Raw genomic sequence first — 26,590 nt, 5'->3', positions numbered from 1 at the left:
TTATTTTAACTGATATTATACACATTAATTATAATCTTATGTATGTAGATAGTATAATAAATGTCCAGAATACGACAGTGTAATGGTGGAGGTATACACACATATTGATAGATGTCTTGTAATGCACTGTTGAGGAACCTGTGACCCAAGTTTTTCATTCATTGCATAACTACACTGTTGTGTATATGATATGTCAATAAACCTTAGAAAATCTTGAAATCTTGAAAGGGATGTGCAAAATAGCCATTATATACAGTCTTTAATTAACTATTAGAGAATAACGAGTAATGAATATGCTTTAAACGGATCTGCAGATAAATATTTAGTCTTCTCAAGCACCAACTATCAAATATCTCTCCTGATTGTTGGCACTTGACAATCACCTTCACTGAATTTCACTCAGGTGTAACTAAAGTCTGATTTAAGGGTTGCTTATATTTCACATCATTAATCCAAATCTGTAAAGTAACTAAAATAAATGTAGTGGAGTAAAAATACCAGGTTAACCTTAAAGAAAGCCCTCAGGATTATAAAAGACCCCCATCACCTCAGCCACAAACTGTTCTGTCTGCTGCCGTCTGGCAGGCGGTACCGCAGCACCCGGACTAAAACCACCAGACACAGAGACAGCTTCATCCCACAGGCCAGAAGACTATTAAACACCTGAACGTAGAAACAACATCCATAACATTCATCTGGCTGCTACTTAGAAATTATTTATCTAACATATCATATTCCAATCACTTGTATATAGACTCTTATTGCACTATTTCACTATTTTTTCTGTGTATCTGTTTTATTGCGTAGCACTGTTGGAGGAGCCTGTGACCTAAGGGGGGGGGGGGGGGGGGGGGGGGGGGGGTAGGACACGTTCGATTCCTGTTTTGAATAGTGTGCCGTCGATGGGTTTCATTCCATTTCAAAGTCCTTTTTGACGCTCTGTGTAAACTTAGCGCACTGCCACTCCAACCTCCAATCACAGAGGTTGAGGACTGATCACGGGGTTTGTCAAGCTAAGCACATGGTGTAGTCCCAAACGATAGCTGAGGATTCTGGGTAGTGTAGTGTCTTCGGCCATCCTAAAACTCCGAAAAAATATTTGTTTCTCCGAATCGAAGGGGGAAAATACAAAAGCATTGTACACAATTCAAACCAATCAATGTTGTGTAATTAACAAGGATAATCTGGTGTTTTTTAGTCGATGAGTAGTTCAGATATCACTGTAAAATCAATCGACAGTAAGGAGAATACTTACTTCCGGGTGTACAATTCTCCGTTATCCAATGGACGCTCGTAATACAATAGAGGGGACATGATCATTATCTTTTAAATAACGTTAACTAAAGGGAACAATCTATTTGACACAGCTGAAGCTCTGGCCTTCCTTAAAAACTAACTAATTTAATGAAAATCACAGTTGTATTACACACAATGCAGTTTTTTGAGAACAAAAATGTGTAACTAATATAATTTTTACATTCTGACAAAAAATAGCCTCCCGTGAGTTACTACAAGCTATAAAGTAGATTTTAAAAAACGTTTTATAGAATAAAAGCTCACTGCGGGACGTTGTAGAAATGCGTGTGTGCACCACGACAAAGGAGCCTCATTCACTTTACATAGGGGTTGATTGCGTGGTGCCGACACGTAAATGTAACAAAGTTCGTGACTCGTGTGGTGTTAAGGAGTCGTGGTGGAGTCACGCATTCTGGTGAGATCAGGTTGCTTCTACCGCATACCCGATACCGGGGGGAAAAACGCGTCATCTGCAGGAAACCGCGTCTGAGGGCATCTTAATATTCAATAAACTATGAATGTTTTATATCCATGTAACGGGAAGAAACTCAGCTAACTGATCTTCTTTTTTTTTTTTTTTAAACCCACAAAGCTAGCACTGAGCCTATGAATTAGCCACGAGCGAAAAATGCTAACGGCGTGTTGCACAGAAACTCACTCATAACACCCTTATTACTTATCGTAGCTGCACGTCCAACTCATCGATCTGATCGTGAGATGACACAGAATCGATGGGTACATACATCATCACTCCATGATAACAACTCGCAAATATATTAACAAGAACAGACATCAAAACATGTGACCTAACCCCTCTAGGGGGGTCCAGGGGCATGCTCCCCTGGGAGGATTTGTTTTTTTAAATATTGAAGTTACAAGCATCAATCTGGTGCACTTTGAGAGCAAAATTATGAGTTCTATGGATACATCTCTCAACATCCATATGAAACAGAACTGTAAGCAGATTTTATTTTTCTTTATGGATATTTTACAAATCACTCTCCTTTTAAACTGTATTCTGTATTTATTTATTAATATCAACTTTTTTTTTACAGTCATATTGTATTTCATACTCTTATTTTTGTATAACTATAATGATCATATAAAGGTGTGCCTTTACCTCACTGAGCTGAGGTTATCAACAGGCTTGGATTTTCGTCATTTTAGGGGCAAGGCCATTGAGGGAAACATTTGGATTTGGAGCTTACAAATAAATAACTTCACTTTCTGATAAGAAAAACACACGAATGACATGGAAAACAAATCACTTTTTTAATATCATCATATACTGTAGGCCTATGCCTCCTTAGTATTACCGTATATAAAATGAAATACTCTACTTTGAATAATTAGTGTTTGGTAAAGGAAGGTCTGGCAAGAAAATATCTCCATGGAGAAAGGCCATGACCGTGAAAACAGAAAAAAGAGAATGTCGAAAAGCTGAACGCAGGTGGCAAAAAACAAATCTCCAGGTTCACTTTGAAATCTATAAAGAGAGACTTGGCCTTTATAATTTGGAATTGAAAAACGCACGACAATCGTTCTTCTCTGACATCATTACCAAAAACAAAAACAACGCACGTGCCTTGTTTGCTACCGTCGACAGACTAACTAACTGTCAGTAGCCTCTGAATTTCTATCCACCAGGGCGTGCAATGATTTTGCCTCCTTTTTCACTGACAAAATTCAGAAAATCAGACAAGCAGTCAGTGCCTCTGCATCAGGAACAACAAATGTGTTGTCCCTATCTCCACTTAACATCAATTCAGACATCATGACACAATTCCATCAGATTAATGATAAAAACCTAGAGGACATTATTCAACTTCTGAAATCCTCCTCTTGCTGCCTTGATATTATTCCAACAGGATTTTTCAAAGATGTTTTGCCTCGCATGGCCTCAGATCTACTTCATATAGTAAACAAATCTCTTCACTCAGGTATTTTTCCACAGGCCCTGAAAACTGCAGTCATTAAACCGCTCTTAAAAAAGAATAATCTAGATGCTTCAGTAATGAACAATTACAGGCCCATATCAAACCTCCCATTTCTAGGTAAAATCATTGAAAAAGTTGTTTTTCAACAGTTGAGTAATTTCTTGCATTTAAATAACTGTTTTGATGTGTTCCAATCAGTGCTTTCGTCCAAACCACAGCACTGAGACTGCTCTTGTAAAGGTCTTTAATGACATCCACTTAAACACAGACAGTGGCAGAACTTCAGTGTTAGTATTATTAGATCTCAGTGCTGCGTTTGACACTGTTGACCACAGCATATTACTAGACCGACTGGAAAACTGGGTGGGACTTTCGGAAACAGTTCTAAATTGGTTTGAATCCTACTTAAAGGACAGAAACAACTTTGTTTCTATAGGTAAATACACATCTGAGTTGACAAATATGACATGTGGGGTTCCTCAAGGCTCCATCTTGGGGCCTCTTCTCTTTAACATCTACATGCTACCAATGGCTCAGATAATGAAAAACAACAAAATAAGTTACCATAGCTATGCAGATGACACACACATTTACGTAACAATTTCACCAGGAGACTATGCTCCAATTCAAACACTGAGTAAGTGCATTGAACAAATCAATGACTGGATGTGTCAGAACTTTCTCCAATTAAACAAAGATAAAACTGAGGTAATGGTTTTTGGAGCCAAGTCAGAACGTATAAAAGTTAGCACTGAGCTTCAGTCTGCAATGTTCAAAACAACAGATAAAGCCAGAAATCTAGGTGTAGTCATGGACTCTGACCTGAGTTTCAACAGTCACATTAAAACAATTACTAAATCAGCCTACTATCACCTAAAGAATATATCTAGGATTAAAAGACTAATGTCACAGCAGGATTTGGAAAAACTTGTCCATGCTTTTATCTTCAGTAGACTCGACTACTGCAATGGTGTCTTCACAGGTCTCACTAAAAAATCTATTAGAAAGCTGCAGCTAATTCAGAACGCTGCTGCTCGAGTCCTCACTAACACTAAGAAAGTGGATCACATCACTCCAGTTCTGAAGTCTTTACACTGGCTTCCTGTGTGTCAAAGAATAGATTTCAAAATACTGCTGCTGGTTTATAAAGCACTGAATGGTTTAGGCCCAAAATACATTTCTGACCTCCTGCTAAATTATGAACCATCCAGGTCTCTCAGGTCTTCAGGGACTGGTCAGCTTTCTGTCCCCAGAGTCAGAACTAAACATGGTAAAGCAGCGTTCAGTTATTATGCTCCAAATATCTGGAACAAACTCCCAGAAACCTGCAGGTCCGCTGCAACTCTGACTACTTTTAAATCCAGGCTGAAGACTTTTCTTTTTGTCGCTGCTTTTAATTGAACTATTCATATCTTAGACTGCACTGTAACTTTTATCCATGTATTTTTTCTTTTAATGTTTATTTTATTAGCTTTTCTTTTTAATGACTGATTTTAAATGCCATTTTCTTAATCTCTTTCATTTTTTGTAAAGCACTTTGAATTGCCTTGTGTTGAAAAGTGCTATATAAATAAACTTGCCTTGCCTTGCCTTGCCTTGGTATTTTTTCCATCTACTACTTCTCCCATTCACAAATCAAAAATAAAATAAAAAAATCTAAAATTCTATTAATATGTAACAAATATATTCCATTTCCGAGCAGAAGAAACAGCCTTCAAGGGTCAAACTCTGCACATACATCATTCAGCAGTGCACAGTGAAGCTCAAACATTTACCGCGGTGAATTTAGTTTTATGTTGGATATTCGACGGACATTCACGGACCCGCCAGCAGCGTCAGTTTCCCCTGCTGCTGGCTGTATTACGACGGGGAGATCTTCTCCGCGAAATGAGGCTTTCACTTAGGGACCATCAACAAATGACTTTTCAATTACACAAGAACATTTTTCTTTTTAATAAATCGACAGCTTCCCGATCGAGTGAATGTGAAGCAAATCCACGCTAGAGCATGCATTTGTTGAACACACCTCTTTTCATTGCATTTTAATACTTTAAATACGTTTTATTAATATTTGTATGGAAACATTTGCATATTTCTTCAATAACTTCTAGATCATGTGACCTAATGACTCAAAATCAGTGCTGGATAAAATAACTAAACTTGCTGCATAGGACACACCTCTTTTTATTGCATTTTAACACTAAATATTTTAATATTAATATTTTGATGGAAACATTTGCTTATTTCTTCAATACCTTCCAGGTCATGTGACCGATTCACTCAAAATCAATGGTGGGTCAAATAACTACACTGGCTGAATAGGACACACCTCTTTTTATTGCATTTTAATACTTAAGATATTTTTATATTAATATTTTAATTCGAAAATGAGCATATTGCTAGTGATGTTACGTATTGCCCCGAGGCTTCGGAGCGTGTGTCGAGTAATCCCCGAAGCTTTTTGTGAAGCATGTATCGAGGCTTGTATCGTTTTGGGCCAGTGACGTCATCGATGACAAACGAAGCCTCGCTGCCTGTCGATACCACGTAACTGCGTCACGAAGCGATTCAGATCGGTTGAACCATTGAACCACAACGCTCATAATACCCATGGATGTATAATAAGAACCATATTACCCCTCCTGTACCCGGGCCCGGTGACACGATGGAATCAAGAGAGCTCAGACCCTCACTTATATAGAGTTCGGAACATTTCATAAGTATAAATAGATACAAGCATAAATAAATGTAGGAATAAAAACATGAATAAATACAGGAATAAATATGTTGCAGTGTTTTCAGGGAGCTTTAGTGTGTGTGCTGTGGCTCAGCTGGAAAGCAGTTGACTCATGACTGCAGGGTCCCTGGTTCAACGACTGAACAATACGTATTTTTTGTTGTTTATAAAAGCTACAGCTAAATGAGATAATGTAGTTAATAAATGTATTCTTTGATATGGTTTAGCCTTTCTCAGGCTACAACATGGTTACGTTTATGAATATTATTAAGGAATACAAATCCCTCTTTGCAATGTTTACCAGCCTCCTTAGTCTTTTCAATCACAATCATTAAACTGGAATAAATACAATATTGTTAACATGAAAATATGATTTTATGTTCGTTGTTTAGAGTTATTCTAAGGCTTTACTCATTGGGAACTCGGTATGAGATAGAGAACACTGTTGAGATGTCCAATCTGCCTGTTTTACACACTTTGACCAACAGGGGGGTTTGTGTTCAAATGAAGCCCATGATGAAGCCTCATGAGATGAACCCTTTTGCGAACCAATTGGCTGGAAAGCTTCAAAGCTTCATAAGGCTTCATCTCGCCATCACTACCCAGAGCTTCCCCCCCTAACCAGAAATCAATTATAAACCCTATGTGAAACAAAATAAAGCCGCGAAAACTGGACTACCAGGTCCTCCAGGCTAAACATAAACACATCTGCAAAAATATGGCCTACAGCTCAAAATGGCAAAGAGGTATTCTAAGGAGAGTGTCTCCCGGCGTTAGGATAGGCGAGACATCCTTCTCCTCCAGCTTCTCTTTATATATACACGCGGCTTAGTGGAATTTGGAACACCTGGGCAGAGGCGGAGCCAGGGGCAGACCAGGTGCACCTGCGCAGCAGGTGGACAGAAAGGAAAACAAGGAGGGTCTACACAGACATCCACTCGAAGTCAACAATTGTTTGAAGAATGTGCTGACATTTGTTATGGAAATCTTAGACCCAGTCAATACTGTGGAGATACACAAGTCAGAAAGATCAACAATAAATGGTGAAACAGACAGAGTTGTCTTTCTGGTTATTTATTTGAAGCTTCAAAGACACAGGTCTCACAGAGTATAGGATAGTCTGCAGGAGTGTGCGCAATAGTAACAAAATAGCAAAGCTTATATACAAGAAAGGGTGGGCAGACAGAGTTTGCTCAGAAATCTGCTTTCACACGGTCTCATATTGTTATTAGACACCTGTCCTTGAGCTGTAGATAGTATAACGGTTCTCAGAATATGGAAGTTCTTGTGTGACTTTGTGTGAAGAGGAGTAGTCTCAACATAGTCTGCCAAATCAGCTCTGTGGCCTTGAAGCGCTTGGGAATAAAAACCCTCATTAGAGTATGCAGAGAAAACAGCACATATCAGGAAAATGGTACATTAGTTTTAGACAATGTTTTTAGAAGCATTTGGTTTTAGCATATAAGGTAAGATAAAGAAATTGCCACTACATTCCCCCCCTTTGATCATACTTGATCAATCATAAAATAAAACAAATGACAGGATAGACTGATATAACACCTCAATGAATACACTCCATCGCTGGTTTAAGTAAACACATCACAAATATATCATAGAAAACTGGCTGTTTTTGTGGAGGACAGACTCCAATATAATGTAAGCATAAGAGGAGGGTACACTTGATTCACATGGATTATATTGTAGTGTCGAAATCAGACTCTTCTGATTCTAGCTCACAAACAGGGGTACGGTGGAATGCACAAGGTATACGATTCTCGTAGCTGTGGCGCAAAGTAGGATTGTCGTGTAGTGGAATAGCAGCATACTGAACGAAAGCTGAGGATACCATGCTGGAAACGCGCTTCTTCAGTATTGGGATAATGAAACGGGTACAACTGATTAATAGGCCGAAAATGATCGCCAGGGGTGTAATTATTCTATGATTGTCCAGGCTCTCCAGTAGTATCCGCACTTTCCACATTGCTCACGGTTGCGTTGTCGTCTTTCCAGGCAAGCCCTCATCACGAGGCGGGGATGCTCCATGGGGTGTGTGTGTGTGTTCCCTCGGTTGATTTTGTGACACGGACAGTCAGACCCCGCACACCGATAACACAAACGAGGAACCAGAGGCATATGAAACCGCTCAGCTGGCACTCGCTCGTGACACCTTGTGTGTAGTGTGTGTTTTGGTGTATGTAGTGCAAGTGTGGTGCTGGTGGTGACTTGGCACGTCACTTGTTGTCGTCTGCTTCTTCCGTTAGTGACTTGGCACGTCACTTGTTGTCGTCTGCTTCTTCCGTTGATGACTTGGCACGTTACTTGCTGTCACTTGTTGTTCTCCCATTTCTCCTTCCCTGTGACTACGACCTTGCAGTGGCTGGCGTGTACCCACGTGGCTCTCTCGGTGACCTTGACCGCTGTCTGGGTGACGAGAAGCATCTGGTAGGGACCTTGCCAATGATTGAATTTCCAGCTCTTTCTCCGGAAATCCTTGACCAGCACGAAGTCGCCGGGTTGGAGATGGTGAAGTGGACCAGTGGCAGGGGTATGTAAGGCTGCGGCTACCTGACGTCGGATGTCTGCTAAAGTGGATGACAGGTTAACACAATATGACAACATAGCGCCTTGATCCCAATCTGTGGAGGAGCTGCAAAAAGGATCTCAAAAGGGCTGAGTTGACTCCGTGTTCGTTTCCGCATCCTTATGTACATCAACACAATGGGCAGAGCTTGTGTCCATGACAGACCTGTGTCTGCACAGGATTTTGCCAACTTGGTTTTTATTGTAGCGGGGTAGCCCCGTTTAAGCGTCCCTAAGCGTCCTCGCTCAGGCCTCGGGCTGCCTCGCTGGCCGTCCGAGGCCGTGGCGCATTTCCATTACAGTTTAGGACCTGGGGTAGCAACGCAGTGTAGGCGGGGCGATCGGCTTTTTGGCGGGAGCGACGCTGGGTAAAACTGCAGTGGCGTCATCTTCAATGCGACACAACTCACAAAACACACACAACAATGGAGGATGTGGAAGCGATTGTTTACTTGTGTCTTGGTGTGTGGCTTGTTATCACTGCAAGAAGGAAAGTGATTTGTTCTCTCGTCTTTGAAATATATAAGGAATGTGTTGTTTGAGTCTAGTAGAACGAGGGTATTACAATTGAGCAATTTCTACATGTATTATGTATTTATCATGTATTCTTAATACTATTATAAAATAAACATGTAATAATGTTTTAGAGGAGGACATCAAGCTAGCAAACTCAATTTCTTGCTTTAAATCTCTTAAAACTAACTTATCTTATGGGCTTTTTCCTAACTGATGGTGTTTGTTATTGCTTTATAAATTCATGTATGTTTATATCTTCTCTAAATCAAGATGATGTGAATCAAAATGTTTTCTGTTGGGTGCAATTCATTATCAACAAGAGATAAGATAAGTAAAATAAGTACTTTATTGATGGCAGTATAAAAATACAAAAAAAATGTTGTATCAAAAAGGCATGCCATTAAACAATACAAATAAAAACATTTAAAACTGTATTGCAGCCAGCATAAATATACATGGCATTGTAAAAGTAAAAATAAAATGAACATTTTAAAGAAAATAAATAAACAAGAAAGTACAAATGTTACATTTAAAAATTAACTAGATAAAAAATATATAATATGTACAATAACTATTAAGGTTATTTTAAGTATCACGGAGGAGACGGGCCACGGCTGCCCAGTCCCCCTAGCACCTCGCCAAGAGTGCGCAGGAAGGCTAGGTTGAAGGTCTCTGCTTGAGCGGCCTCCTCCCTTCTCAAGACGGCCTCCTCCCTTCTCAAGGCCGCATCCAACTCCCATCTCCGCTCAGCAGACGCTTTGGCCCAGTCCAAGTGCCGTTCCTGCTGGGCCATGTGCTGTTCATGGTGCCGTTCCTGCTGGGCCCGATCCTCTCCTCCTCGTTTCCTCTTGCCTGGGTGACAATAAGATAATAATTAGCAATAAGGAAAAAACACAGGACAGGTACAGGTCACACAAGGATATAAGAATAACATGTATAAACAGAACAACAGTAAGGTGAACTAAAGAAAGTCCTGGCCCTAGATGTTTACAATGATTGTGAAAGTGAATTACATTATGTCCAGCCTGTTGATAATGAATATAAATATATGTATATGATAGGATGTCACACACAACTGTACTAGTTGCTTAGTAGCTAAGACTTTACTTGTAACAGAGCATTTCCACACAGTGGTATAGCTTATTTTAATTACTGACGATGGATGATCCAAGGTTTAAAAAAACAAAACACAATTCCAGTCGTTTTGCCTTTTCTATTTCTTACCTAGAACCACACGCTGAGGTATCGTGATGGCACTCGGCGTTGGTGGTTGAGTTGGTGTCGGTTCTTCGGCTGGTGTCTGTGGTCCGTTCTGGATTCGATGACGATGTTGTGGACGGAACACTGCCATCACCCGTTGTTCGGGAATGTTCCTCCTCACTAGTCCCAATGTAATCATCTAGAACAACAAAATGACTTGTTAATTCCACAAACTACTGCAGCACAATACTAAATAGCAACAACAACTATAGAAAAGAAAAACTGAACGTAAACAATGGCACATATGGTGTTAGCAAACAATAGCTCTAGCTAAGGCTATTTGCCTTAGCTAGCTATGTAGCTCTTCGGGGCTCCATAAAAGCATGGGTTGTCAAACATTAATGTAAGGATAAAATAGACTTCTTTGTTAGAAGTGAGCGTACCTTGCAGGGACTCCAGTAAAGCCGTTGCAGAGTCCAGGCCTCCCTCCCTCCCAACGTTGGCCGGTCTATGGCCGTAAATCTGGTCCAACAAGTCGAACCACTTCCATTGTTTCCTACCCGCACCACTCGTGTTATTGTTGTCCTTTACTTGGCGATATTCACTCTTCATCTTTTTGAGTTTTTCCCTACACTGCAGGAAAGTCCTCGAAAATCCGCGTTCGGACATCTGTGCAGAGACATCCTGGAACACTTTCACATTTCGCGTTGTTCCGTCGAGCTCCCGCTGGATTTTATCATCCCCAATGAGATGTAGGAACGTTGTCACCTCCTCGGTCGACCACGGTGTGCTTTTCTTCGACGTTGCCATTTTTGTAGCTCCTCCGTTTACAAAATGCTGTTTATAAAAATGCTGCAAGCTTGCTTCTAGATATATATGCGACGCTAGGGATGATCTCGCGCGCGATCTTGTGACGATTCTCTCTGACCAATCAGCAGTCGAGAGTGTTGACGTCACTAGTTCAGCCCTGGCCTGTACTGATAGAACCACGATTTTATGGGGCCGGAAAAAGAGGGAAAAAGTACCCGCTAGCCGGTGCTAGGCTATATGGAAAGGCCACCAAAAACTGGCCTGGCCGCTTGAGGACGGTTAAGGACGCTTAAACGGGGCTACCCGCTGCAGTGGAAATGCGCCATTAGAGTATATAATTCACAATGGTGATTTGATCAATCTGTAATCTGCAAAATTGCAGTGTCCTCAATTTTAGGATTACTTTAAGAGTCAGGCACTTAGTTTTAGTAATATCAATACATTCAAAATCTGAAAAGGAAAAGTCAGACAAATACTCAAAGACTTTTGCAAAAAACCTGGAAAGGAAGGATTAAACATTCTTAAAACTTGAATTATTACATTTGTAAATGCTACCACTGATCTGTACCAAATTAAGTCTATCAATTATTCCTATTAGCCATACTTACCTGAGCATCTACTTATGGTAATTGGAAAGGATTCTTCTGTGTTTATCTAATGTTGAATATAGAATATCAATTTCCTTAAATTATATTTCTCTAATTTGAGGATCAAATATGCTACATAATTGTTAAATGAAATATTATAAATATTGAAATTAAATCAGTACTTGAAACATCATTGTAGGTCTTTCTGTGCCTGGATAATACATTAAAGAGTAGTGTTGTTAAGCCTGATTGCTGGACGATTAAGGATATTAACATTATCTGTGATAATAGTAGAAATATCTTATGATTCAATACTTTATAATCTGAAAATATTAATTAATTAATTTTGTTTAGTGCGAAAGTGTAATCTGATCCAGCAAAAATATATTAATCACCACTATTCAACACATTTCTGGTCATTGGAAATATAAAGACAGTCATTAATTGTACATATGTAAACATCCAAGATATAAAATCAATTCAAAGTGCATCTTTGTACGGGAGCTGGAAGAACGTGTCCTTCAGTCTTTCTGACTCGTTCTCCTCCTCTCTTTATGACAAAGAGTGTCTGGTGTGTGTAAAGGCATCCTGATACTGTAGATTAGCACTGAGGTGCTGATTGGCTCAAACTCTTCTTCATCAGAGCGCCATATTTAAACCCCCCAATTGCTCTGCTTTTGTGGCTCATTCAGTGAGCACTGTAGTTGATCCCCCCAGTGAAATGGAGGCTCATCTGCCTGCATTCCTTCTGCTATCTGCTTGAGAGCAGTGCCAGACAAAACTGCGTATTCCAAGTGGCGCATCCAGGTCTCCCCCCGTGATGGGAGAGGTTAGGAAGACTTCTGCTCCTCCAAGAAACAAGGAACCTTGTATGAAGCCTCTGAAGTCCTCGCTCGTCCCGCAGGGTTGTCTGCCTGAGCCCACCGAGCAGAATGTTGAAGAAGCATCCCATCTCCTCAGATAGTTGAATATTAGAATCCTCTCATCTCGAACGACCTCGTGCCTCCTTGCCCGTGGATGGGGGTGTCCTCTGCAGCCGGAGAGTGTGACCCTCTCTCTCTGACCCTTGGCCTTCAGAGCTGTCCTAGTTATTGGGTTAACACTTGATAGGGTTGTTTTCCTGAGTGCAGACAACTCAAAGTAATGGATTAGCACATTATCATTTAATTACAAAAATAGGATAGGCCCCTCAGAATTATTTGGGAGCCTTCCTGACACATGCACATGCATAAATGTAAGTTTTGTGTTAGTCATTTAACATGCAAGAATCATATACTCATCAGTCCAAAGCAGAGAAATGTTATTGTAATTTAAAGGTGAGCTAGTCCCTGGATATAACCCCTTCTCAATGATTCCTAAATGTTATATTAATTCACCACTTGATAAAATATTAGTTTACCAGAAATATATATTTTTTCTCTTCCATAAAACAGGTTTGAGTAATAAATTACCCAATATAAAATCAATTACTCAATATAATTGACTCTTCCCTCCCTTTTCTTACATATGTCACATATGAAATAATAACTTAGGAGTCTATTTAAGCATGGTGTAGTTTATAATCTATTACTCGAGAAGACTCAGTATCACCTGTGTGCAGCTTACAAAAACTATTGTGAGAAACATAGATTATGCAGGAAATGTATACTTTTGTTGAAGAACAAAGCATATCTGATTTGGGAGTAAAAACGTCATCCCCTTAACATCTGTGTTATCACTGAAGGCATAGCATAAATGTTATTGGGTGTCTGAGGGTGTTATTACTGAGAAATGTCAAACAAATTCAAAACATTACATTTGAAAACAGGTTTGCATTCCTCCACTTAAAGTGACGTTATCATTGGAAACAATAAAAGCTAATTGTTTTGATGTATAATCTATCAATTGAATCGTTAGAGCAGAACAGAATGGTCGAATTGTAGCCTGAGTACCGTGCAGCCTTTAGTTTTACCAGGTGGAAACATTGTCCATATAATGTGAATACATGTAGAACTAAGAGGCCCCTGACATTAGGCCTATTTTAAAAATAGTAGGGGCTTTTAACAGCTTGCCAACTTACAGGCATCCTCTGCATAGCAGTATGAATAGCCTTAAAAAAACAACCCACTGTGCGGTAACGAGAGTCATATTTCTGAACCAAATGCCCTAAGTTAAGCCGTTAGTCCCATCTGACTGACCCAAGGGTTGGTGCTGGTGTGACTGGGAGGCTTCCAGGTGTTCAAAGCAGATGTCAAGCTTTCAGTTCATGGCTTGGTGGGGGGAGTGGCCCACGTGAGACAGTATCAATGGCTGTATTGTTCAGTTTGAGGAGCATTGTCTCTGGGAGCAGGGAATGGTGTCCATTCTCGGACCAGACCATTAATGTCATTTCATGTAGAGCAGCCATAGCATCTCTGTGACTGCACTCAGCCGGACTGTAGCAGGGCAGAACTGGGTGACTCTTAGTAAAGCCATCCAAGGCCATAGACAAAATGGAACCACGTACCAACAAAAGGGACACAAGGTCATCAATGTCTCTCTTTACCATTGGCCTAATTGCACAACAAATTAGTGGAAAAAATGTGGAGCACTAATCCATCATCATGTGAAATGTTGAGTTAATCTAAATAATCACTTATGGGTTGAAATCAAATTAACATTAACATTAGAACTAAAGTTTTCGTTCCTACCCTCACCTATGGTCATGAAGGATGGGTCATGACCGAAAGAACGAGATCGCGGATACAAGCGGCCGAGATGGGTTTTCTCCGCAGGCTGGCTGGTGTCTCCCTTAGGGATAAGGTGAGAAGTTCGGTCATCAGGGAGGGACTCGGAGTTGAGCCGCTCCTCCTTCGCGTCGAAAGGAGCCAGTTGAGGTGGTTCGGGCACCTAGTTAGGATGCCACCTGGGTGCCTCCCTAGGGAGGTGTTCCAGGCACGTCCAGCTGGGAAGAGACCAAGGGGTAGACCTAGGACCAGGTGGAGGGATTATATCTCTTCGCTGGCCTGGGAGCGCCTTGGGATCCCCCAGTCAGAGCTGGTTGATGTCGCCAGGGAAAAGAAAGTTTGGGGCTCTCTGCTGGAACTGCTACCCCCGCGACCCGACCACGGATAAGCGGGAGAAGATGGATGGATGGATGGATTAGAACTAAAGTCAGTCAAAATTGGACTTGCACGGATCAGAATCTAAGCAATACACCATTTTCCCAGCTCTGTAATGAAAAGGATAACAAGATTACAGGAGTGTTAAAACACCCAAACATGCACACTTATCTTATTCTAGTAGAGATTAGAGGACAAGGTCTAATGTTGTGAACAAAATTAGCAAGTCAAAGTTATTTTGTTTATTCTATGTTATGTACCTAATTTAATTTAATAATTAATCTTGAATTACTAATAACTTTAAAGAAGGCAACAATTTACAATTTGGATAAAGTGAATACTCATCCAAAGTGTGTGTGTGTGGGTGTGTGTGTGTGTGTGGGTGTGTGTGTGTGTGCTTGTCTGCCCAAGGTTTAAAACATTTAGGACAGCACAGCAGTGAGAATGTTATGAGAACCAATATGTTGTTTACACTAAACTCGAAGGGAGCTAGACTGGAACATTTTAAATAAATCAAAACACTTGCACATTAATTAAATACATTTGACATTTAGCTCGAGCTGGGTTCAATACTTTTCTTTATGGTATTTAAAATTGGGCTCGAGTAGAACCCCTGGATTTGGCTTGCAACACAAAAGTGATACTGATCTCTGTAGGACTTGGAAGTGTCATGATTCAAAGTGTGGGCCTGTGGAAGAGAGGCCCTTGGAAAACAACATCTATTTTTTAACTGTAATTACTTATTTTAAAGAGATTGCAACATTATACTTTTAAAGAATTGCTCAATTAATTTAACATTTATTATGCACACAATAAAAAACGTCAACAAATATATTGATCCTGGCTTCACCAGCGACCTTTACTCTGTTGTTCATAAGCTCGGTTTCAGAAAACTTGTCAGTAGTTTAACAACTGTTTTAATTTGAGTAATGTCTATGGAGACCAATTGGTTGATACGAGAAATAATTTGAAGCAGTTTAATAAAGAATGTTAAACTATTTTTAAAACTGTAATTGAACTTCAACTTATATTAATTATCTGATTCCAGTGGCCAGTTGGAACAGATAATCAACAAAGTTTCCATTTTGCAACAACAGGGCAAAAGTTTTCAACAACAATTAGTAGTCTGAGTCTAGTTCTGTCTTATCTGCTTTGTTTTGGAATGTGTTCAATACATTACGTTTTTATTCATTATTACCATACAATATATAGATTTAAGAATAAATTAAACAAATAATACAACATTGACCTAAAAAAACAGATTTTGCAACCCTGATCTCCTCCGGCAGGTCTCTGAGGGTCTCGGGGCGCAGGACGGGGCATACAAGGTCACAAACATATCTTAACATTCCAGCAATACCATTTAAGAATGGATTCTTAAAGCAATATAATCTTCTTTTCTTCTTACACCTAGCGCTCACCCTGAATAGGTTTACATTTTCCCCTGCACACTCAGAGGCAGGACATAAAAACACAAAACATGAACTCGTAATAAACACCAGCGTGACCTCAAAGCTCATCCAGCTCAATTTAGTCCGAATTATGAGGTTTCAGAGGGGGTAGGGAATTATCTCTAGTGGGGCACCTGACTCGCGCGTCCACCCTTGTACAAGTGCTAAGATCGTGCCTGAAGACCGTCCAAAAGCAATAACTAGCTTATCCTCTTGCGACAACCACTACTCCATCAGTGGCGCTATGAACCCCCGACCAGGAGAACATAGACTTTTTTCGCTACCCTTTCTCTCCAAAAATAGCCCAGTTAACTGTAGTCCTACTCGACCAGCCTATACACTTGCCATCGAGTTCATTTGCAACGATGAAACACAGTTTTGTTCTACACTCTGCTTGCCACTGCCCACCCGTGATCAATTAGCCTATAATTGTTTGTATGCACCCCGGACCGCCACCAGGTCCTCTAGCCATGTATAGGGAGCTGTGGCGCATCGGGTGATGCACGCATCTCGCGCTGCCCCGGCCTTGCCAGCAATGTAGAAGACGGTCACAAACAACGAATGCTTTTAGACCATTTCGTTTTTAATAGAGATGGCGGTGGTGTGAGTTAAAGTTATAGACAAAAGCTGTGACTTTCTCCCTCTCAGCTGCACAGCTCCAGCCCCACAAACACAGGGAGGTTTTACACACACACCCGAGCTTGCAGCTGGAGCCGTGTTTACAGAGGCGATGGCAGTAATATCTCTGGCTGCTTATTTTTAACTGCTGTGTTTGGCGGCTAAAACCCCCAGAATTTGGCGATTTGTCCAATACAAATCTTTTACATTGCTTTCAATTCACACAGAAGCTCCACTTCACTGATGCCTTTCTTTAAGGTCTCTTTAAACATGAGCTGTGTATGCTTGTATGACACTTCCGTCCCGAGCAGCACACACAGAGGAAATCAGCCAGGACTGAGTCCCCAGACACTGATTCCCTGGGTTTATTATCCCCAAATGTTCATTAACCAAAAACGAAACGCAGCCGCCCAGTTTCACAGGTAATTTTAGGATACCGTCAATCACAGATTCTGGTAAGGCAATGTCCAAATGTAGATTTAAAAATCACACTTACCAGCTCTGAAGATTTGTTGGTATCCTGCCGACAACGCCAAATTGTAAGAGAAACTTCTGTGTAGCAATGCAGTGGGAGTCACCGACTCAGGAAGGAGACACGGTAGAGCAGGAGCTTCGATGTCAAACACTGGAGGTTTATTTGGAGTTACGGCCGGAGGATTCACATCACAAGTCACAGCAGCCTATGTGAGACTGCACGGGTGGGTTGCCACGTCAATTCTGGAGCGCCTCTCTCTCGTTAGCCCATTTAACTGCTTTCACAGAGAGTAATCAACATATTTTGATAAGATAGTTTAACACACTGGGCACACTGAGTCACTTGCGTCCGTCACTTATGGCCTCGAAGATGTCATACCTTGGAGTCCACAAACAACAAAGAAGGAAGCGTCCCAGTGCACCCACAACAACAGAACATCTGTGACCTAGTGTTGACCGGTCATAGAATTGGAACAATAACATTATGGCTGAAGCAGCCTATGTCCTTAAAGGAGATAAACAGACGTCAGGGTTGGTCCTGTACGTCATATCTAGGAGTCTAGGTCAATAATTTCCCTAACACCGGGGAATCGTTACACGGAATAATGACCCCTTGTTTAAGCAGAGAGGTAAACACTGGCCCGAATGCCTTCAACAGCTTCACGTTTCAATGGGTACTGGGGTTGATTTGGACGGAACGTGGACTTAGGAGTGATAACTACAGGCTCCGCAGAGCGAATCAAACCTACATCATATTTGTGGGCTGCCCACAGTGTTTGAGGCACTGTTTTTAGCGCGTCAGGGAGCTCAGAAATATGACTGAAAAATGAGAACTCCGGGCCAGATGGGCCAGGAACGGGGTTAACATAGTCATCATTGCCTGTGAGAATCAGAGAACGCAGTACATGAACTGGCCAGTCGATGCTGTATTTAAACACGTCATGTGATGAAGAATACTTAATCAACGGGTCGTCTGTGCTAGTCCAATCAGTACTAGATTCCCAGTCTTTAACGATTGGACCCAAATCTCTCCATCTATCAGTGGGGCCCCTGGCTAGTGAAATGTGTGGGACCGCCCCTGGGATTTGATACAGCTTGTGTTGTGTGGGTGTGAGTGTAACAGAAACAGCGTTGCGCAGCGAATTCCAATACATAGTTTTAAGCATGAGCTCATCCTTCACACATTCTAACAGAAAACTCTCATCATAGTATTTACACGGTTCATCAACCACGTTAGCAGTACAATGCAAATGAGAAGTCTCCATGAACACAGCAGGTGGAAAAACACGTTGATCAGTCAAACGCAACAACGCCTGAGAATCAGGATATGTCAGCAGCCATTGGTACACATTCACCAGTTCTTTATCATCAAATGCGGGGTTTTGAACCATCGTAGGAGATGGCTGTCGGACTTTAAGACCCTCATTTGTGGAAAAATGAGGTCCAAGCCGAACCGGAGAATCAGATCTCTGCCCAGTAAATGTATTGGGCAGACAGATGATAAAAGAAAACTGTGTTTGACTGATGTGGGAAATGGATGACTGTCATCACCGTTATCTTTACACTGAAGTGATACAGAAAACTTCTCCTTCACAGTTACCCCAGCCGCTCCTATTGAGTGAATACATCTACCACTAAATTTGCAATCAGGCAAATCTGTCATTTTTACCACAGAATGTGTAACCCCATAATCAACCAAAAATGTAACATCAACACCCATGATAGCTAAAGTTAGTGTGGGACATTTCTTAAATGCTGTTTCACTGTCATGTATCAATATGTACCCTCTTTAACCACAGACATGTCTTCTAAATTGTCCAATTACTCAATAGCATGATGTGTGTGTGTGTGTGTGTGTGTGTGTGTGTGTGTGTGTGTGTGTGTGTGTGTGTGTGTGTGTGTGTGTGTGTGTGTGTGTTTGTGTGTCACTTCCCTGTTCAGATGCTGCTGGCTGAATTTCTGTCTCGCTCGATTGGGCCCCTTCCTCCCCATCTGGTGTATTTCCGTCTGATTGTGAATGGCCCCGTCCTTGCTGTCCCCCTCTGCCTCCGCCACCAGTGTTCTGTGAGCAGTCCCGGATCCAATGTTCAACACTGCCACACTTGAAACATCTTTCGTCGTTTGAAGGTCTTGCTTCTCGTCCTCTGCCTCGGAAAACCTCCTCTGCCTCTCCCTCGGTATTGTGAGCGGCCAGCATTCTGCGTGGCTTGCACTGTGGCTGTGAGTCCGTTGAGGAAGGCATTACTGAGGTGTGTTTCCCAAACGCCTGCTTGGTCTCCTAGGGCATCGGGTTTGTTTATCCCGCTGTTGTCCCGGAATACTTGGTCCTGATGGGGGTGGACGAGCTTGGAGTTGACGGGGAGTCTGTTGACTGCATGGCTGGGGCTTGTAGTGGCGAGGGAGGTGGTTGAGGTGGGCCAGCCTGCCAGGGTTGTACGCCGGGGGAGGGAAAGGATACCCAAAGTCGAGGAGAGGGTCATTCAGGCCTGCAATGGAAGGATACAGAGATGTCTGGGGTTTACATGGTTTTGGAAATAATTTATTTTCCTTCTTTCCTTCACATTCATCTTCAACCTTAATATTTCCTTTAATGCACGAGGCCAACTGCCTTCTTTCACGGCACTCTGCTTCATCCTCCCAGTATTTTAAACACTTTCTGTGAGTGTCCAGCTTTTCTAAGTCTTTAACTTTAATTGTATTTTTAATTTACTCAAAGAACCTCCCTTTGGAAATCCGAACATTTCCATCCAGATATTTAATTTAGACAGACTGTTTTCACCATGTTTTTCTCGCATGACATCCAGAATTTGACCCTCAGGAGGGTGTACTAGCCCCCCACTCTGCTTTGCGTTCCATAACAAGTCTTTAAGTGTTAACTCTAAACACCCCGTGTTATCAAACACTATTTTTCACCCGTCGGTGATGTGATATTTGTTCCTCAGTACAAATCACACAAAAACTGATCGTAAACCCAGGCTACGACGGATATCCCAAATATCCTACTTTTGAGCAGTCCCTCTCATAAATGTCATGGAGTTTAATCACGTTTAACTTTAAACAATTTAGACACTGTACATCTCACCGAGTATTGAAAGCCTTTTGAGTTCGTTGGATCTTGTGAAGTCAATCGGTTCCACCCCGGCGCTGGTCCTCTCGTCCCGTACGGTTTCTGTCGAGGTAGAGGAGAATCCGAGGATCCTGGAGCGCAACCACCAGCGTCCGTAGGTGTCCCCAATCGAACTTGCAGAGATCCTGCCGACAACGCCAATTTGTTATGGAAATCATAGACCCAGTCAATACTGTGGAGATACACAAGTCAGAAAGATCAACAATAAATGGTGAAACAGACAGAGTTGTCTTTCTGGTTATTTATTTGAAGCTTCAAAGACACAGGTCTCACAGAGTATAGGATAGTCTGCAGGAGTGTGCGCAATAGTAACAAAATAGCAAAGCTTATATACAAGAAAGGGTGGGCAGACAGAGTTTGCTCAGAAATCTGCTTTCACACAGTCTCATATTGTTATTAGACACCTGTCCTTGAGCTGTAGATAGTATAACGGTTCTCAGAATATGGAAGTTCTTGTGTGACTTTGTGTGAAGAGGAGTAGTCTCAACATAGTCTGCCAAATCAGCTCTGTGGCCTTGAAGCGCTTGGGAATAAAAACCCTCATTAGAGTATGCAGAGAAAACAGCACATATCAGGAAAATGGTACAGTAGTTTTAGACAATGTTTTTAGAAGCATTTGGTTTTAGCATATAAGGTAAGATAAATAAATTGCCACTACACATGGGGGTTTAAATTGCCATGCCTCTTTTTGGCTTTCGAGCCCGTCTCAGGATTAATGCCCAGGAAGCACCTGAAAACAATAAGCCAAGACAACAATTTCAATTTTACATAGATTTATATGTTGCATTGTTTATTTTAAGGCACGTGCCCCTTTCAATTTAAGTAAAACCTGCACCAAAGAAATAAATTAGTATTTAAAGCCAAGCAAGAGCGATAAAAGCAAGAAAATCACATAATTTGTTTGTGTTATCACAGAGGATGGTCTGAATACATTTTTGTACTGTGAAATAATACAGTAACATGTTGTGAAATCCTGGTAATCATTTATCCTGTATATTCACAGTAAGTAACTGTGCCTGCATTGATTTCACTGTGAAATTCAAAATTACAGTATTATATTGTGAACATCACAGGTAAAGACTGTAAAGTGGTAAAACAGTAATTTATTGTAAAATATTATAGCTAAATATTGTGAAATCATGGTAATATTTTACAGTGCACATAAACATATGCTCACACATCCATACCAACATACATACATGCCCGCACATAATTTAAATACAGTTTACAATATAAAAAACACAGGGATGATATTTTGCATCTCTGATGTCGATCAGTTAATAAATGAATAAAACTATTAAAAAGTAGTGCAGTTGCAAGTTGTAACTGTGTGTGTCCTAGTTCAGCGTTTGACGGTGTTCAGTTCTCGTATGGCTCTGGGGTAGAAACAGTTTTTCAGTCGGTTTGTCCTTGATTTAATTCACCTGTAGCGTCTAGCGGAGGGCAGAAGAGCAAACAGGAAGTGTCCAGGGTGTGAAGAGTCTGCAATTATGTTGCCTGCTCTGTTGAGGCAACGTTGGCTGAAGAGTTATTATTACATTACTTTACTACATTGCATTTAGCTGACGCTTTTATCCAAAGCGACTTACAATAAGTACATTCGACCAGGAAGACACAACCTTGAAGAAAACAGAATCATATAAGTACATCAGGTTTCATAGAGCCAAACATTTCAAGTGCTACTCAACTGGCTATAGATAAGCCAGTCCTTTATTAGTATATAAGTGGTTTGTTAATAAATCTATCGCTCGAAGTGGAGTCGAAAGATATTCATTTTCAGTTTGCGCCGGAAGATGTGCAAGCTATCTGCTGTCCTGATGTCAATGGGGAGCTCATTCCACCATCTTGGAGCCAGGATAGCAAACCCACGTGTTTTTGCTGATGGGAACTTGGGTCCTCCTCGCAGCGAGGGTGCAGCGAGTCGTTTGGCTGATGCAGAGCGTAGTGCACGCACTGGGGTGTACGGTTTAACCATGTCCTGGATGTACGAAGGGCCAGATCCATTCGCAGCATGGTAAGCAAGTACCAGTGTCTTGAAGTGGATTCTAGCAGTTACCGGAAGCCAGTGAAGGGAGCGGAGGAGCGTGGGAAAATTTAGGAAGGTTGAAGACCAGACGAGCCGCTGCATTCTGGGTGAGCTGCAGAGGTCGGATGGCACATGCAGGTAGACCAGCCAGGAGGGAGTTGCAGTAGTCTAGGCGTGAGATGACGAGAGCCTGGACCAGAACCTGCGTCGCTTTCTGTGTCAGCTGGGAACGTATCTTCCTGATGCTGTAAAGCGTGTATCTGCAACAACGGGTTGTAGCAGCGATGTTTGCAGTGAAGGACAGGTTGTTATCTAGGGTCACACCCAGATTCCTTGCAGTCTGAGTCGGGGAAACAACTGAGGTGCCGATGTTGATTCTTAGGTCAAGAGTGGGACAATCTTTTCCCGGAAGGAAGAGCAGCTCAGTCTTGTCAAGGTTGAGCTTCAGGTGATGAGCAGACATCCACTGAGAGATGTCAGCTTGACAAGCAGAGATGCGTGCGACGACCTGGGTCTCTGAGCGGGGAAAGGACAGAATTAATTGGGTGTCGTCAGCGTAGCAGTGGTATGAAAAACCATGCAGGCTAATGACTGATCCGAGCGAGTTTGTGTACAGGGAGAAGAGGAGGGGACCAAGAACAGAGCCCTGAGGGACCCCTGTAGTTAATTGACAAGGGTCGGACTCCGACCCTCTCCAAGTCACCCTGTAGGTACGGTCTTTGAGGTATGAGGTGAGGAGGGAAAGTGCAGAGCCTGAAACTCCAAGTTTTTGGAGAGTGCGAAGGAGGATCTGATGATTCACCGTGTCGAATGCAGCAGACAGGTCCAACAGGATGATGACAGAGGAGAGGGATGCTGCTTTGGCAGTGTGCAGTTCCTCAGTGACAGCAATGAGAGCAGTTTCTGTGGAGTGACCTGCCTTGAAACCAGACTGGTGCGGATCCAGAAGGTTGCTCTGATGGAGATAACAGGAGAGTTGTTTAAAGACAGCGCGTTCAAGTGATTTAGACAGGAACGGGAGTAGAGAGACAGGCCTGTAGTTTATAACATCTGACGGGTTGAGAGTGGGTTTCTTTAGGAGAGGGTTTACTCTTGCCTCCTTGAGACTGTTTGGAAAGTGACCAGAAGTTAGAGAAGTGTTAATGAAATGGGAGAGAAATGGTAGAATATCAGGAGCGATAGTCTGAAGGAGGTTTGAAGGGATAGGGTCCAGAGGACAGGTGGTAGGGCGGGCAGAGGTAATGAGGGTGAGAACCTCACTTGGAGAGAGAGGGGAAAAGGAGGTTAGTGTGTGGGTGAAAGGAGGGTCTGGTGACCCAGCGGTGAGTAAAGGTGAGTCAGAAAAAGAAGAGCGAATATCATCAACCTTTTTTTCAAAGTAGGTAACAAAGTCGTTTGACAGAAGTGAGGAGGGGGGAGGGGCTTTTGGAGGGTCCAAGAAGGTGGAGAAGATGGAAAATAGTTTTTGGGGATTGGAATAGGAAGATTGGATCTTATCTTGAAAGAAAGTGCTTTTTGCCTGAGAGATCGAAGCAGAGAAAGAGGAGAGGAGAGCCTGATAGGTTAGGAGGTCGTCACAGTGTTTGGATTTCCACCGTTTCCGCTCTGCTGCCCTAAGGATGGTTCTATTAGCACGCAGTGCATCATTTAGCCAGGGAGCAGGAGGGGACTGACGAGCCTGCCGAGATGTGAGAGGACAGAGAGAGTCCAGAGTGGATGAGAGAGTAGAGAGGAGAGTTTCTGCAGCAGAGTTTGGAGGTAGTAGTTGGAACGAGTCCGAGGAAGGGAGGGCTGAGAGCACCGATGAGGCAAAGGTAGAGGGGGAGAGGGAACGAAGGTTACGGCGGACAGGTGCAGGATGAGAAGAGATTAGTTTGTTATGTTTGGAAAGGGGTAGAGAGAATGAAATGAAGAAGTGATCGGAAGTGTGGAGCGAGTTCCTCCAGAGAAGGCAGTGAGCAGCCGATGACCTTCTGGGCTGTGTTGATGACCCTCTGAAGGGCTTTCCTGTCCTTTTCTGAGCAGCTGGCACACCACGTGGTTAGGCAATATGCCAGCACACTCTCTATGGAGCAGCGGTAGAAAGACACCAGAAGCTTCTCCTCCAGGTTGTTTTTCGTGAGGATCCTCAGGAAGTGGAGTCGCTGCTGGGCCTTTTTCACAGATGTTGTGTTGTTGATAGACATGGATAGATCTTCAGCAATGTGTCCCCCGAGGAACCTGAAGGCGGGAACCCTTTCCACAGAGTTGCCGTTGATGTACAGTGGATCTGGTGTTGTGCTGTTTTTCCTGAAGTCTTTAATGAGTTCTTTTGTTTTTATGGAGTTCAGAACAAGATTATTATCTGAACACCACACTGCCAGTCTCTGGATTTCATCCCTGTAGGCTGACTCATCTCCTCTTGGGATCAGTCCAACCGCAGTTGTGTCGTCCACGAACTTGACGATGGTGTTGGTGGGGTGAGTGGGGGCACAGTCATAGGTGTACAGGGAGTAGAGCATGGGGCTCAGCACACAGCCTTGTGGTGAACCGGTGCTGAGTGTAAGGGTGGAGAGGAGGTGAGGGCCTATTCTCACTGTCTGGGGGGTGGTTAGTTAGGAAGTCCTTAATCCATTGGCAGATGTTTGGGGAAAATCCTAGGTCAGATAGCTTGGAAACCAATCTTCCCGGGATGACTGTATTAAAGGCAGAACTGTAATCAACAAAGAGCATCCTCACATAGCTCCCCTGGTGTTCAAGGTGGGACAGTGCACTGTGAAGAACAGTGGCGATGGCATCCTCTGTAGACCTATTTGCTCTATACGCAAACTGATTTGGGTCGAAGGTGGGTGGGAGAATGGTTTTGATGTGCTGCAGGACCAGCCTCTCGAAACACTTCATGATGAGTGGTGTGAGTGCTATCGGACGGTAGTCGTTGAGGCTGGAGATTATGTTTTTTTCCGGCAGAGGGATGATTGTGGCAGATTTCAGGCACAAAGGGATGATGGATTTGGAGAGTGTCAGGTTGAAGATCTTTGTGAAGACCTCCGTAAGCTGGTCTGCACACTCCTTCAACACCCTTCCCGTCACGCCATCAGGGCCTGCAGCTTTCCTCGGGTTCACCGCTCTGAGCACACGCCTCACATCATGCTCCTGCACAGTGAGGGTGTGATTATTGGATGCAGGTGAGGTTGTTGTGTCCGTCTCTACTGCATTGACCTCAAAACGAGCAAAGAAACAATTAAGTTCCTCTGCCAGTGAGGCGTCCCCGTCAACCGTTGTGCTGTTATTGTTCTTGTAGTTGGTGATGTGCTGTATACCTTGCCACACCCGCCGTGGATCGTTGTTGGTGAAGTGGTCCTCAATCTTCCTCTTGTAGGCTGCTTTGGCATCCCTGATGCCTCTCTTCAGGTTGGCTTTAGCTGCACTTCATTGAGCACTATCACCAGACCTGAAGGCGATGTTTCGGCCCTTGAGGAGAGCTCTGACCTCCTTCGTCATCCAGGGCTTCCGGTTGGGGTATATCTGAATACGTTTTTCAACAGTCACATTATTCACACAGTTCTGTATATAGCAGAGTACAGTTGATGCGTACTCCTCCAAGTCCTGAACCTCAAAAATATCCCAGTTAGTCCTTTCGAAGCAATCCTGTAGCTGAGAGGAAGCTCTTCAGGCCATGTTTTAACAGTCTTTGTGGTGGGTTGAGTTTTCCTCCTGACAGGGGTGTATGCTGGGGTTAAAAGGATGGACAGGTGATCTGACTGCCCTAGATGTGGTAGTGGTACAAACTTAAATCCCTTCTTAATGTTTGAATAGGCCTTATCCAGTGTGTGTTTACCCGTGGTAGCACATTTTATGTGTTGAACACACTTTGGGAGAACTGTCTGCATCACCACCTATGATATGGGTGGCTTCGGGATATGTGCTTTGTTGTGAATTGATAGCACTGTGCAGGTAGCCTAGCGCTATGTTAGCATTAGCATCTTGTGGTATGTAGACAGCTGTTACTATGACAACGGTAAACTCACGAGGGAGGTAAAAAGGCCTGCATTTCACTGTCAAGTACTCCAGGTCTGAAGAGCAATGACTGTTCAGGATTATGGCGTCCTTGCACCAGTTGTTATGTACGTAATTGCATAACCCCCTCCCCTGCTCTTACCAGAGTCAATGTT

The 26,590-nt window shown here is 42.5% G+C and overlaps 2 protein-coding genes across 3 annotated transcripts in view; one reads left to right on the top strand and one right to left on the bottom strand.

Moving 5' to 3' along the window:
- The window catches only part of doc2a (double C2-like domains, alpha), a 185,735-nt gene that overhangs the window by 21,091 nt on the left and 138,054 nt on the right, over nucleotides 1–26,590 (top strand). The window contains exon 1 of one of the 2 annotated variants that reach the window (XM_034206682.1): nucleotides 19,413–19,535. The exons of the other annotated variant lie outside the window; for it this stretch is intronic. The gene's annotated coding sequence lies outside the window, so the exon portion shown is untranslated. Of the gene's footprint in view, nucleotides 1–19,412; nucleotides 19,536–26,590 lie in introns of those variants that run through there. 2 annotated transcript variants of the gene reach the window in all.
- LOC117540158 (zinc finger and SCAN domain-containing protein 29-like) lies at nucleotides 9,643–11,085 on the bottom strand. Its single transcript, XM_034206691.1, has 3 exons — nucleotides 10,710–11,085; nucleotides 10,291–10,465; nucleotides 9,643–9,918 (listed from the first exon to the last, which is right to left on the bottom strand). The coding sequence occupies exons 1-3, from the start codon at nucleotides 11,074–11,076 to the stop codon at nucleotides 9,867–9,869; spliced, it is 594 nt and encodes a 197-aa protein (XP_034062582.1). The 5' UTR covers nucleotides 11,077–11,085; the 3' UTR covers nucleotides 9,643–9,866.

Source organism: Gymnodraco acuticeps, unplaced genomic scaffold, assembly GCF_902827175.1.
Source record: "Gymnodraco acuticeps unplaced genomic scaffold, fGymAcu1.1, whole genome shotgun sequence".
Classification (NCBI taxonomy): Eukaryota; Metazoa; Chordata; class Actinopteri; order Perciformes; family Bathydraconidae; genus Gymnodraco; species Gymnodraco acuticeps.
This window is presented reverse-complemented; position numbering and strand designations above follow the sequence as displayed.